General features: G+C 39.1%; 1 protein-coding gene across 1 annotated transcript in view; it reads left to right on the forward strand.

Moving 5' to 3' along the window:
• The first annotated feature begins 1,875 nt into the window (after positions 1-1,875).
• Positions 1,876-15,793, forward strand: part of LOC139719059 (ankyrin repeat domain-containing protein 13C-B-like) — a 53,650-nt gene continuing 39,732 nt past the window's right edge. The window contains exons 1-3 of the mRNA XM_071630502.1: positions 1,876-2,118; positions 8,091-8,132; positions 9,667-9,771. Of these exons, the coding sequence (XP_071486603.1) occupies positions 2,004-2,118; positions 8,091-8,132; positions 9,667-9,771 (262 nt within the window). The 5' untranslated portion in view covers positions 1,876-2,003. The remainder of the gene's footprint in view (positions 2,119-8,090; positions 8,133-9,666; positions 9,772-15,793) is intronic.

Raw genomic sequence — 15,793 nt, forward strand, 5'->3', positions numbered from 1 at the left:
TATTTATTTTCAGATCCTTTTCACCTTACCCTCTCTCATCACTGACGTTCTCATCTTATCTATTTCCACGTCCACCTCTACCTCATCCTCTCATTCTTTCTTCTGCTTTCCCATATCAGCAAAGATCCTAGTAGGATCTTTGATATCAGTTTATCCACTACATACAGTAGTCCTGCCCCTGTGATCCCTCCGCTCTTCATCTGCTTCTTGTCTTTCTTTTTATTCGCTTCTTCCGTCTTCTATTCTTGTGCTCTCTCTCCCTCTCTCTCTCTCTCACTCTCTCTTAATTTCATCAACATCGAATCATGCCTGTTGTCACAAAATAGGGTATTAGCAGATTGCTTGTGTATACAAATTAGGTTGTATCAATTTTATTAAGTGAGTAATATTTTTTCTATCAGAATATCTTATCTTCATTAAAAAAATCATTTCATAAATTCATCTTAGAATAGGATGTCAAAGCTATTTCTAGATTTAACGATCTCATTTTCAAGCAAAGAATTCTGACTATTTACAGAAGAGTAGGTGATACAATCAGATATGGTGAGATATGATTCTTTTTGCATAATATATCAGTCTGACCCACAATGTCTCACTGGGTGGTAAAATAGGTACCTGGTGATCCAGGGTAACTATACTAGCAGGGCTCTCTCGAAGGGCAGGGTTAACACTGATAAATCCTCGCAAATGAGAACATTTTAAGGGCTTAAATTCTTAAAACAGATATACACATTTCTATTATTAATTTGAGATATTGAGATTAGATCCGCAAAATAAAACAAAGAAGACAATTAAAATACATATGATAATTCTAATAGTATTTTCAAAATCAGTTCTTGTTGAATGATTGAAAAAAAATGATTATGAGAGCGGCATTTTTGAAAAGAATTTATTTTTCTCTAATTCGATGATGACCTTACTTTGGTAAAAAACTTTGAAAATGCCATTCATCTTTTTTTTTGCATTCAAACTCTTTATCATTATCTTTATTGTTATCATTATCATTACTACTGTTACTTCTACTATTATCATGTATCATCCATGATAATTTGGTATTGTTCCCACATAACATGTGGGTAGAGCTGATTTTGATGGGCCTTACAGGTATATACATGACATTCAAACATTGCAACACGGTCTTATTGATTGATATTTTTTCTTTTGTGTATCATACAAAAACAGGATTTTTAGATGTGTAATTATAACACCTAACATTCCTGCTGGAGTTATATTTTTCCCGACAGATAACATTTTCCCGAGGCCTGCAGCGAGGGAAGATACTGATATTGAGGAGGGGAAAATAAATCCCAAAAGACTGTCAACTCATACGATTATTACGACTCAAGAGACAATATTTGTTATGTCATTATGGTCTACATAATACACATCAATTCAATCTAGCCCTGTCTGCAGCTAGTCAAATTCTAGAATCATATTGCCCCCACATGACGTCACTGAAGGTAATATAACGATTACTTTAATAGAAAGCTCCCGCCTGGATATCAATCTTCTAAAAGGTAATTAAGAGTATCCTAAAAGCACATCCCTGAAGCCTTGATTGACTAACGTAAACTTGTATGGAAAGGTTGCCTTGTCTACCGAATTAACCCAGGAAGACAAAAATTTTCAGTGGCTTTTTTTAAATTCCATTGATATTTATATTAATGAGAGGTGATCTTGTCAGTGCGTGTTGTGGGATTTTCCCTAAAACGGGTTTAAAGGTCTGGAGTTCACTGCACTTTTAAGTTTACGCGCAGGCGCGGTGCAAATGTAAATACGATATTGGCAATACACACTCAGGTACTGCACTGTACGTATACAGTACATATGTATACAGCGAAATGCTATGGTTAGAATCCGATGCATGAACGGCAGCAACACAGGGGTTGTCGTAATAAGGTTTCATGTTGTGAGAGATTTTTCCCGCAAGTAAATGGATGTAGATATCGACTGAAATATTTATCAACGTCTTCAAGGAATAGTATGATCGTATTCCATCTACCATGACCACCAACACCTCGTTCCCGCTCCACAAATGCGTCTTTCACGATGACTTGAAGCAACTTTCCGCTGTGCTCCGGTCTCACAAATACGATATCGCACAGAAAGACGTCCACGGTAAGTGAACCGTGGGTATTCCATTGCACTGTACGGCTCTCGACTGGCTCGACTTGACTGCTTGACTGGCTGTAGATTCAGAGCGAGTGAAGGCTTGTGTGTGTGTGCATGAGGTATACGGGGAAATTTTCAGCAGCACCGCTGAACTCTGACGGGATGCCCCAATTCAACTACAGCTCGCTCACTGTAATGTGACTAGCTTATGTTTCACAATTGCAATTTTGTAATCCCAATCAGCTGATTAGGCTTTATTACAAATACAAAGTCCTAAAGACTAGACCTGCTATGTTAGTCTTCAGAAGTTCTGTAATCCCTGGCCTGATTATTCCACAACTCACCGGAGAGATAACTTTCCACTCCAATTTCAAACATGACAGTAATATCTAACACTCCTGTATACGCTGTTATTTTCGCGTACAAATATTTTCGCAAATGACGAGGTCATAGATATTTTCGTGAGATGTTGTTTTCGCGAATCGACGCCGATGCTTACGTTAGTGCACTATTATTATTAACAAAGCGAATTGAGACATTTTCGCGTGTTGTTAAATTCGCGATCCAAATGTGATTTGCGAAATTCGCGAAAATTAAACCCTCGCAAAAAGAACAGCTTATACAAACATCACTGATCAGACCATGGAATTTGCTGTCATTGGTCAAAGCATTGATGAACTGGCATGTGATGAGCACTCATTCAAGATCTGCATTTCAAATCAAATCCTAAATGTGTAAATGATGTAGCTGTCATTTTGATAATTCAATTTCATGCAGTTAGTGTAAGAGTAAAGACTGAGAGATTTTGACTGAGCATGAAAAGGATCTACCTCCAGACTTAAAAGAATCTGTCTGCATGCTGTGGGATGATGACTACATATAGAAACTGTCCAAATGATATGAAATGATGATGGAAGAAATTCAAATTAAAAGTTATTAAAACAAGCAGCCCATAATTGTACCAGAACCCTGTCCAAAATTCTACCACCAGCTACATGTAGAAACCTATGCTTTTGCGCGTGGTAAAATGTTGGCATGGAGGTCTAACCTTGGTGCGGGATTTAGGTAGAAACAAGGGAATCATCGACACAACTGAGGCTACCAAAGGCAACGAAAACCATAAAAATCTCTTGACACTAAATCGAAATCAAAGTACCTTGAACCTTGAAGTAGTAATCCCTTTCAGCAGTTCCTTGAAACTATCCCGGGATGGTAGAAGTGTCGTGCGTCAGTGAGAGGTGACATGGTGAACAGGATGATTTTAAATGTCACTAATGTACAATAAAAGTGACGGTGCATAGTGCTAGTAAAAAAAACATGCATCTTTTCTTAGAGCATGTGTGACCCAACAGGAGGCTGCATCACTCGGATGACTGGAAGGGCAGCCTCTCTGAATGTTAATGGGTTGGTAATTGTGACCACAGGTCCTGGCAGATGGTTCCAGGTTCTAACAGCTCGGGGAAAAAAGGAAAATTTAAACACATCTATGGTCGCGATTGGGATTATGTACTTGAGCTTATGATCATGCCTTCCTATGTAGGTAGCTGGGAAAATCACATGTGGTAAACGTAGAAGTTGACAGTAGTGTATCTTATGAAAGAGGGTGCACTGTGCAAGGAGGCGTCGTGTGTGGAGACTATCCCAACCAAGAGCCGAGACCAGCGTTGAGGAAGATGTTGAATACCTGTAGTCTCCATGTACAAACCGAGCAGCAGTTTTCTGCACCTGCTCAAGAGAGTTTACCATTGTAGCTGTGTGTGGGTTCCAGGCCTCTGATGCATATTCTAGTTGGGGCCGGACAAGTGCGGTATAGGCTCTGGCCTTTACTTCCTTCGTGCATGGGGATAATGTTCTGCGGAGAAGCCCTAATGTCTTGCTTGCTCTGTGTCTGATGTTCTGGCAATGTTTGTTCCAGCTCAAGTCATGAGTGATTGTCACTCCCAGGTACTTGTATTCCTGTGCCTTAGGTATATGGACATTGTGGAGATGATGCTGGAAAACGGAGGGATTACGTTTCCGGGTGATAGATAGGACGGCACATTTCTTCACATTGAAGCTCATAAGCCAAGTTGAAGACCACGTGGATAATTGCAGGAGGTCTTGTTGTAGTATGTGATGGTCTGAGATTGCATTTATTTCTCTGTAAATGACACAGTCATCAGCAAAGAGGCGGATATTAGACTGGATATTATCTTGTATGTCATTTATGAAGAGGAGAAAAAGAGTTGGTCCTAGTACTGAGCCTTGGGGCACTCCAGACGTAACATTCTTCCATGTGGACTTGGAACCATCAACAACCACAGCTTGCTGTCTGTTGGTGAGAAATGACATAATCCAGTTTAGTGTGTCCCCCGTTATGCCATAATAGCGAAGCTTGGTACACAGACGTTGATGGGGCACCCGATCGAAGGCCTTCTGGAAATCCAAGAAAACAGCATCAACCTGGCTACGCTTCTGGATGGTGGAGGACCAGTCATGTAGTGTAGATGTGAGCTGAGTGGTGGTGGAGAGTCCTCGGCGGAAGCCATGCTGTGCATCTGAGAGGATGTTACAGGATGCAAGATGCTTTGAAACTTGGCTAAGGACAATATGTTCCATTACCTTGCAACAAATGCAGGTTAGTGAAATAGGCCGGTAGTTTGAGGTCTCGCTCTTGTCACCAGACTTGTGTACAGGAGCTACGAGGGCCTGTCTCCATTGTGATGGAACTATACCATCATTGTAGCTCTGTTGGTATAGGAATGACAGAGCTGGGGCTATCTCATGTGCAATAAGCTGCAGGAGTCTGGGTGGGATCTCGTCTGGCCCGCTGGCCTTGGAGGGGTTTAATTGCTTTAGTTGCTTCTCCACTCCAGTCCTGTGAAAGTGCAGGTGACCTATCGATGCATAATCAGAGTGGCCTTTAGATGGGTTCTGTTCAGTATTTTCACTTGAAAACATCTCATGAAAATAATCGTTCAAAGCCTCTGCTTTTTCAGTAGCTGTGGCACACAACTTGGATGTAGTACGAAGAGATGGTATTCCGATGTGCTCAGATCTGCAGCTTTTGACGTATGACCAAAAAGCTTTGGGGTTGTCTGCCAGACTGGTCCCGATTATGTCATTTACATAGTCACGGTGGGCCTTGTGCACAGTTTTTGCCACTTGATTTCTAAACTCTCGGAACTTCCCCCATGTGGCTGTACTATTCTGACGAAGGGCACTCTTGAAGAGGCGGTCCCTCTTTCTCATCTGCCGTTTAATTGCTGGGGTGATCCATGGTAGATGTCGCTTACCTTTGGTCATCTTCGATGGCACGAGTTCCGTCAGACATCTCGTCAGGAAGTTTGCGATGATTGTCCAGTTTGTTTCCACATCTCTGTTTTCAGGGTCAGACTGAAGGAAGTGAGTTGAAAATTCTGCAGCAGCTTGCTTGAGTTCGTCAAGGTCAACTTTGTTGAAAAGGTGGATTTTTCTTGGAGGTTTTGATTGGTACTTTGGCCTAGATGAGATGTTGAATGTCAGGATGTGATGGTCCGAGATGCCAGGGTGTACTTTAACATCATCAATAAGAGCGGGGTTAGACGTGACTATCAGATCGAGGGTGTTCCCTGAAGAAGGGCGAGTAACATCTTTCACCATCTGAAACAAGGAATTACTCAGTAGTACATCCAATAACTTCTGATGCGTAGCAGCAGTAGCAGGATTTGTTGTAGACTGCGTGTCCCAGTTTATGTCTGGATGGTTGAAATCCCCAGCTATGATGACATTTGGGTGTTTACGACAACTGCTCATCAGTAAGGACAGGGACTCAGCAAGGCCATCAACACTAGCCGGACGATTGTTTGGTGGGCAGTAATAGCAACCAAAGATGAGTGGTTTTGAACCTTCCATCTCTATAGAACACCATTGGGATTCACAGTTAGTAGTAAATTGAGGACATCCACTGGCTGTAATTGAGTTTTTGATAGCAATGAAAACACCACCACCATGCTGGTTTCTGTCCTTTCGGAAAACTATGTAGTCATCGGGGAAGATTGAGTAAGAAGAAATATCTTCATTAATCTTAGATTCACATCCCAAGATGATATCAGGTGCATGGTGTGTAATGGCTGCTAGAAAGTTAGCTCTTTTTGAGCTCCCCTTAAGACCGTTACAGTTCAACGCCATCGCTTTCAAGACCTTTCTCTTGATTTTGGCAGGACGTGAAGGTCTTGGGGATGAAAAGCATGGCTTAGGGGTGGAGGTTTTCCTGTTTGGACTACCTTTGGGCGTGGAAGTCAATGGGAAGTTAGACTGGGTGTTGGAAACATCAGCTGCATCTTGATCCAGATCACGCAGGGGGGAGAACACATTTTCATCGGAGAGATCAAATCCTTGTAATGATATACATGGCGTGACGTTCATGGAGCCACACTGGAAACAGCTCCATGCAAAACTTTTTGACTGATTTACAAGGCGTTGATAGGAGTGTGAAGAGATCCCAACACAAGTAATGTGACACCATTGGTCACAGACATCACATAGAATTGCTTGATCAGTTTCACATACCTCGTTACCACAAACAGTACATGGATACTCTTGCACTGTAGAAGGGCCAGGATTTGTTTCCACTTGGCCACCAAGAAGTAGAAGAATGGCAAGATGACTCATTGATGTTGAGCGGAAAGCAAGAAAGCTCAGGTTTGTATGAAGAATCTTTGGTCTTTGGTGCACAGTCATGTAGATAGCTGAAGAGCTGTCAATATTTGACATTCTGAATGAAGTTGCTTGCATACAGGTGTTACAACAGCCATTGCTCACCATATGGAGCACATAAAATGCACTGAACAATGCAAAAAAGAGGGGATGTGACCTCTTTACCTCCATGTTGTACAAATTATGCAATATCTGGTTCACCACTGGAGTAATAATAAGAAAGAATGGTAGAAGCAGCAAAAATACATCACCACCGGGTACAGGAGAAGAAAATCAACATTGCTTGAACACATCTGAGAGCCATGGGGGATGATATCTTGTTCTTGATGCTTGCTGGTAGGAACTTAAACTTGATGTGTAGATCCACTTGTTCACTCTGGGTTGGCAGCTCAGCATACTATGAAGACATGCAGTTCCATACGCAGGATGAAGTAGGTGGGACCTCTGTGAAGATTTGTATTCCCTCACAGCACATACCAAAAAATTCACCTTAAAATATCACAGTTCATGTGGGTCCAGATGTAAAAATAATCCACCTATATAAACCTTTGCACATTAAAAAGGCAGGATTTTCATCATGAAAAATATGATGCTTCCAAAAAAAGGCTGAATTTAACAGATTTCCAGACCTACAAATTCACACATGTCACTCTCTCTGACAACACAACCACCTCTAACATTTAAAATCATGGCAAAATTCAACATCAGAAATCAATTATTATCTACCCTGGTATCAGTGATGCCGGTTATGAACAAAGAGACTGGTACATGTAGGCCTACATGTATAACACTCCACAGTGATGGATTATGCTGTATTTATAATCATGTGCATGAGTATTAGAATGATAGAGAATTCTATTGCTAATGCTATTTTTCTTCTTCTTTGGCTAAACTTAACCATCTTTGCCATAGAAATTGAAAAATTGATTCAAATGACCACCGATCGATCGATGAACAGGCCCAGCCCTACTAGCATCGATGGATTAAAGTAAAGTAAAGTTTACGAGACCTACTTCTAAGTAAAGATATTTCTCGACATTTTGCACAAAATAGAAAGAGAGAAAAAAAGGAGATGTGTCCTGTCTTCAATATGAAAAATTTGATTGTGTGAATATTTGTTAAAAATCAAGTTATGCTTTTTGTGTCTGTATGAATTAATGTAGAAGGGGGAAGATGTACGTAGTAGTCAAAGGTGCACTTGTGGCGAAATTGTGCCCGTGTTGGATATTTTGACCACAGTTGAGAAACCTCCCGCAAAAACAAACTGAGGTTGTGTTTAAAATGTTCTCTTTTATGTGCAGGAAATACTCCACTTCATCTTGCTGTTATACTTGGACATAAGGGTAAGTGAGAAAACACATACTTGCACTCACAGTACACTCTGTTTTGAAATTAAATTGATGTGTTAATATGACTATATTGAATCTATATCCTTACAAACTACAGTATTACAACACCTACAGTGTACATGTATTTGTACATGCTTAATGTACAAAAATAAAGATATTGGCCCCTCAATCTTCTTGGTCACATCCCAGATTTTTAACCCATTGAAGACGAGTCCGGAGAACACTCAGGCAAGTGTCAATGGGAAAATGCATGTTTGTTATAGCAAAATGAGTATGTCCTGTAGGGGTTAAAAAGGAGGTTGATAGATCAACTTTATGTTGCAAGTGCTCTAATGTAGGTACTACGTTTGAAATATGCAGTTTGTTACATGTGTTTTCTGAGAAAGGAGATTTTGATTAACACACCGGTGAAAATAATCCCTGATTTCCCTGGGGATTTAAATTCTACAGCAGTGTGAACCGTATTTTCCTAGACTGTAACCCTTAATATTCTGATCAGTGACATTTAATGTGCAAGAGGGACTGCATATAATTTGGAATGAATATCTGAATGTCTGTGCTAGTTATTACATTGTACATAAAAATATAATAATAATAATAATAATTGTTTTGGATATAAACTCCAAATTTTATTGTCCAAGACTGGAAATTCATTTTGCCCAATTGATCGTGGGCCGGCAGCCACTGAGCAGCGCCAGATCAACGTTGCTCTAACCTTTTCAACTGTTGAACGGCAAACAAGGTAGCAGCAACTCCCATCTTTTAACGTCTTTTGGTATGATGCGGCCGGGGTTTGAACCCACGACCTCCCGATTGTGAGGGCAACCGCTCTACTCACTGAGCCAACACGTCGGTATTGCAATATATGCATATATTGCAATATATGCATATATATCCATAAATTGCATATATAAATATGCAATTTATGGCAGCAGATCTTCGCTGAAAATGAGACAGAGAGTTGTGATAGTCATGAAAATTTGTTTGCATGACTTAATCTAAGTATATTAAATTGACTATCCTTTCTTATTTTGTCACAGTACTGCACAGCCCTCCACAGGGCTAGACATTAGGGGTGGCCCAGTTGCTCGGTGCCACTAAAAATTAATGTCGGGCCACCACATATCATATATCTTTTTTTTTTCTTAAATGTTGAAGTCATACATTGTACATTACTATTACTGTCAACAGCTTTAATAGTGTTTAAAAATGGCTCTTACCCCTAAGTAGGATTCATATTCACAGTGAATTGATTTGTTTTAATCAATTTAAAACACAGTTGCATCTGCTTATTTCACCTGATATATAAGTTAATGCATTTTTTTTTTTTTGTTGTCCAATTAGCAATATTACTATCATTATTCTTAGTAAAATATTATGATTATGATGATGATGATATGATAATGATGATGATGACATATCATTATTCTTGTTTTTATTGATCAGTCATACCTGAAATAAATACTGCTACTACATTTCCTGTTAATGTCATTGATGCTCTTATCGTTTACTTTTCTTTTGAAATCAGAATGTATGCACCTACTGCTAGCCCATGGGGCACCTGTCAAGTCGAAAAATGTGCACGGATGGAACCCCCTGGCTGAAGCCATCAGCTATGGAGACAGACAAACAAGTAAGAGCATGAAATGGGAGCATGGATTTGGTATTCGATATACAATTTTGTAATAGGCATTTGTTGTTGCTGAGACTGTACAGAGTCTTGTAGAATTCAGCGTTTTTCTGGCAGGTTCCAGTCGAAGCAATGCTGTTGCTGTTACGGATACAGTTCGTCCGTAATCCACCATTTTATAGACCTAGGTTTTCCTTCACTTGCAGAGGAGATGGTTATATACAATATTGTTTTGGGTGTTTTTTTTTTTAAGTCTTTACTGTATGTAACATACTGTATTGCAGAATGGGCTTTAGAATCTGTGCAGTCTGATTGGTCAATTATCATGCATTGATTTTCACTGATCCACATGAGCCATGCATCTCATAAAATCCGAACGCATGACTCAAGCCTTGTACAGTAATGTAGGTGTACCAGACCCATGGTGGGGAAAAAGGTTGAATTTCACGAATTTACGGGCCCATTTTATAAAACAAATGATGCGCATTTCGTGAATCAGTGAAAATCCAATTCTCACCGATCCACTCTGTCCTGTGCATCATTTGTATCATTTAATGGTCAGCTGCGGAATGAAGATTTCTCAGACTTGGACTTCATAACTTGAGCTCTGTTGTGAGCTGGAGTGGTCATTTCTGTCTGTGTCGCAGTCAAAATGGAATGATGCAAAGTTGATATCTTCCCTGTGATGTGATGGTCACTGCTGTATGTGCCATGGTAGAATTTCTGGACTGTTGTGTGGCATTTTTTTTTTCAATGTTGTGCTTGTTTGATAATTATGACACAGGGGTATAGTACTCAAAATATGAAATGGATTCAACTGTCACAGTTATGTCAAAAAAGGACATGTGATTGCATTGAGCAATCGCTTTTAATGCAGACCCACCAAAGATATACGTGTTCCTGTGTGAGCACTGTAGTTTTGCTTTTGTTTTGCTTTATTTTATCTTAAGTTAATTTTTTTTTTCTTGGGGAAATATAGCACGGTACACATATTTGTTATTATATACCTTGGTACATACGGGAAAGCTTCAAATGATGAGACCAGTAAGCTTTATTATGTTCTGAGCTTTCTAGATGTGGGCCTTGAATCATAAAACTTGTTATCAGTGACAAGTTGCAATAGTTGTTACAAGCTACTGAAATCCTTGCGTCTGATTGGCTGAGAGCAAATTTGTCACGAAAATGTGGCAGTTGTCGCTGATATTAAGTAGTATGAAATGGGATCATCGTCATTGATTATCTGACCATTGCATTGTGCCAACATATTTGATGTTACCTCTAGAGGCTTTGTGTGATCAACTTCTGCACTATGATGCAATGCATGATTTGGCATGTCTTGTTTCGTTTGCTGATACTGTGCCAAGTTTCCCATCCACCAACAAAAACTCAAGCTCTGTGTGTCTCATAGTGCCCGATGTCCCAGGATATGCACTTGCCTTTGTGGAAGGAAACCAGTATCCCACATGTCGTATACAAGTTTAAGATAATCTATTAATGATTTATTGTAGTTTTGAGCAAACTTTGGCAAGGAGTATTAAAGAAGGTTACAGCTTTCTAAAAATTCAGCATCACTAGAGTACAGAAGTGATATTTGTAAGAAATTCTGGCAGCTTTATTTTGTTCGTTTAATGTCTTTTCTTACCATATTTTTCCAGTGATTTTGATGCAGCGTGCAGAATGCAAACACTATTTGAACTCTCATTGTTATTGAGGTTGGAATATGAAAACAAGTGAATCATCAAAGGTAACTGACATGTGATGGTAACACAGCTGTTATTTAGAAAGAGAGATGCCCAAATATAGTAGCCAGTTTGATCATATCTGTCAAGTGATTGCTTTGTTATAATAAGACTGTCGCTTCCGTATTCTGTCATGAGTAAATATTTATTGATTCGTTTAAACATTTATAGACAATACCACTTAAAACACTGACTTGCAAGCAGTCCATATTCTATGTGCTTTCATTTGTACTTGTAGAGTTTTAGTAGTGGCAGAGGTATAAGTCTTTCATGATTTACATGCTGCAGATTACCTAATCAGATGCACATCCAGTGTATATCGTGGTGGCAAAAAATCACCATAATTCTTAATTGCCAAATTGTTGGGATTTTCTTTTGTGTATAATAGCATTAGCTAAATGACCAAATGCAATGAGATTTGATACTGTGGTAGTTCCCAACAGAATGGACCTTCTACATTATTTGTATGCCCACAAAGTGGGTTACGAAGTATACTGGCTTTGTATTGAATTTCATGCATGAAGAAGGGTAGTGAAAAGTTTAAATCCGAGAGTACTGTTGTTGATACTGTAAAAGTGAAAATTTTCGCACATTTCGCGCAACCCAAAACAAGCGCGAAAATAAAAGCACGCAAATATTTTTGTTTGCCATATGTTCCAGCAGTTGATGACTTGATTCTGTGGAATTAAAAACACGCGAAACTCTTCTTACCCCGCTGAGCGCGAAAAATTAGTCGCACGAAAATATCCACTTTTGCAGTACCACAGCATTCATTTGTGCACAAAATCAATTGCCTTCGAATGAGATTATGAAATCTGAATACAGGAGACTATATCCCAGGTATTGAAAGTGTATTGACCATTTGTTGTGACAGTACTCTCTCATATTACCAAGACAACGGAAGAAATATCAGACAGGAACAGAAATGCTAGTTTCCAGTTCCTACCATCCCGCTCAAATGTCAAGCTGGCAGTTTCTCTGCGAGAAGACATTTATCACCCATAATGCATCAGGACAAGTCCTTTTTTCTATCCTTTTTTTTATCCTTAGCTCGTAATGCCCGGGTTTATGGGGCGGCGACATGAGCGGTAGGATGCATAAATCCCGGAGGTGATGCGCAACCGCTGTTGTCGTAGATTTTCTGGAAAGTCCCCATCCCACGAACTCATCAAATTGATTATTGTCTTGTTTATGTGTACCGCTAATGAAGGGGGGAGAGAAAGAGAAAGAAGGGGACATGGTGAATGATGGATTTGGTGTGGGAGGGGGGGGGGAGACTTGGTTTTCTGCCTGCAACTGCTGACATTTGTCTGCAACATTTGATGGAGAAGTTTATCGTGGAAGCATCCCGGCTTTACAGCAACAATCAAAGAGAAATGTGGGAGACAGACCAGGTAGTGATAGCCAGAATCAGGCTGTGTATGAAAGAGAAAGAAGGGCAGTGGAGAGGTTTGTTGATAGAAGAAAAATGATGGAATATAAACCTAGGAAGGGATGATACAGATAGATTGGTGGATGAAACAATGTATTGATATATAATTGATATATATTGGAAAGTGGCTCCATAGCTATATATATGAATAATAACACATGAGTGATTGCTTTAGTTAGAATTACCCACACAAGATACAATATCTTTGGAACAGTCTATATGCCTGAGGCAGTAACCAAGGGCGTTTGGACTGTTTCGAAGGTACCAAATGTGGGTAATTATACTATTAAATGCCTGAACAAAGTGATCCATGTTTGTTTAATAAAATGATGAAGAAGATCCTTTTCATTTGACGTGTCACCCTCATCACTCGTGATTAAGATTATATCTTACCTGGTCACCATCGCAACATAAAAAAATCCTAATGACCGGTCATTATACTTTGTTAATGACTGGTCATAAGCAAAATTATGTGTTAGGCAATATAAATGCCTGGTCACACATACGCTGTCAACCAGTAATTTGATCAGGATGTGCTTTACCAGTATAAAAGTTTTGAGTTTGTAGATTTTTGTCTCCATGAAAAGGAATAACATTCGACAAACAAAGCTCTCCATTTTTGGCCATACCAATAGCCTGTGTGTGATGAGGGCCTACATGTACGTACAACATAATCTAGACAGTAGTGGATTACCTTTGTCCATATCAGAGTTAACTGTATACAGTTCAGTATTTTTTCAGGTCTGTGTTACACATGTATGTATACCTGTCTCTCTTTTATAAGAACCCCTTACCAATGCCACTTGTCTGTAGTGGATATGTCACATTTACATTGTGCATGCCATGCATTCATTCATTCATTCATTCATTTATTTCATTTCCACACGGTCACTTGTTTCAGCCACAGGCTGTTCTTCCACAAGTCCATGCATCATAAAAAAAATTTAAAAAATGCATACGACAATATGTTCATAATTGTATGAAAATGGCAAGAAGGGGTTAGAATTTCCTGAAAAAAGTAATTATCTAGTCTGTAAAAATAACTAACACAATGACTGCTTCATAAAGGTATCTAGGCTGTTTTTCCTATATAGATGGATGTTTACATTATCCACACATTGATTCCCACCATCGATGCACTGTTGCAGTATGCAAAGCACAATATATAAAATTCAACTTCCTGTAGTTTCTCAATCGAAACTATTCCTGGATCCCTCAAGAGAAACTCCAAAAGTACTCGCTGGAAATGAAGAGCCCGGTTCTCTACATCATTCTGACAACATGTTCATCTGCAACAGCTCCTATAATAAAGCAGGCTGGCAAATTGACAACAAAGGACGGCTGAAATGAAACTGGAAGTACAACACAAAAGACGAACTCTCCAGTCTCTTTAAGTACCATGGCCTTGTGGATAGGAAGGAATTGCAGGTTCTGCACAGCATTAATATAGAAGGTGACACTACCCTGACATAAGGACTACAAGTCGCATGTTAAATATTTCCGGTCTCTTTAAAGGACAAGTTCACCTTCATAAACATAAGGATTGAGAAAATGCAACAATATTAGTAGAACACATCAGTGAAAGTTTGAGGAAAATTGCACAATCGATGCAAAAGTTATGAATTTTTAAAATTTTTGTGTTGGAACCGCTGGATGAGGAGACTACTACAGCTTGTGAGTCATATGCGTACAACAGTATAAAGAAAATGTAAAAGAAAATTCAACATATTTTCACTTTTTTGGCATAATAAAAGTGCACTTGACTTGCCTCTTTCTAAAGGCAGGGGGAATAATATTACCCATAACATCTGTCAGTAACGAGTCAGGGGAATGTGTACTTTTTTCAAAAGATGGAATTTTGTGAAATTCTCTTTATATTTTCCTTATATTGTTGTACGCATGTGACATCTAAGTTATTCATACACTGCAGTAGTCTTCTCATCCAGCGGGTACTGCACAAAAACTTCAAAAATTCATAACTTTTGAACGGATTGTCTGATTTTCCTCAAACTTTCAATGATGTGTTCTACTAATATTGCTACATTCTCTCAATCCTTATGTTTATGAAGGTGAACTTGTCCTTTAAATCATCTATTCTCTGGGGAATTTTGCTGCAGAAATTCTCATCTCAGTCATGAAATTGGCAACGCTGAATATCACTGCAAGTCTTGTATGGGAGAAAGATCCGATGAAACTGGTTGAATTCATTAATCTGCAGAGAGAAACAGGAACTTTAATCTTGTCAAATGTGTTGCCAATTTAAGAATTATTAAAATATAAGTAGACATTAAGAGGCTTTTAAAAATTCTGTAACCAAACAATTATATCGTCACTGGGGCGAGAAGACCTCGTATCTACAAAATGTCAAATGTTCAGGAGAGCCAAAAAACGTGGCAGCCAAAGCGATATCAGAGCGAATGGGAAAGCCATTCCCTTGACATGCCATAGTGGCTTCATTTTTGGAGTAAGATAGTTGGGATTTGGACAGGACATCACTTAACCCATTATTTGACCATTGATCCAAAAAAGTCATTTTAACCAAAATTTCAGATACAAGGTCTTGTCACTCCAGCGACGATATGAACAACAAATATTCAAATCGAAGAGAATATACTAAATGTATTTTAGTCTATCTCATGAGACACAATATGAACAGTAGAAAGTATGAATTTAAAGATACGGTACCAAACTTAGACCTCTTAGACTTGAAGGGGTCAAGACAATTGTAGAAGGTGCTTCAAGATAATGGCAGGGTCATACTGAGCTGGCTAATACAATGTAGTCTCATATTACCATATATATGCCATATGTTTCACATGCTTTTTACTTTCATGAATTTTGCAAGTCACATGCT

The sequence above is a fragment of the Diadema antillarum genome, unplaced genomic scaffold, assembly GCF_040938485.1.
Source record: "Diadema antillarum isolate AM-2024a unplaced genomic scaffold, OU_Dant_1.0 scf00000103, whole genome shotgun sequence".
Lineage (NCBI taxonomy): Eukaryota > Metazoa > Echinodermata > Echinoidea > Diadematoida > Diadematidae > Diadema > Diadema antillarum.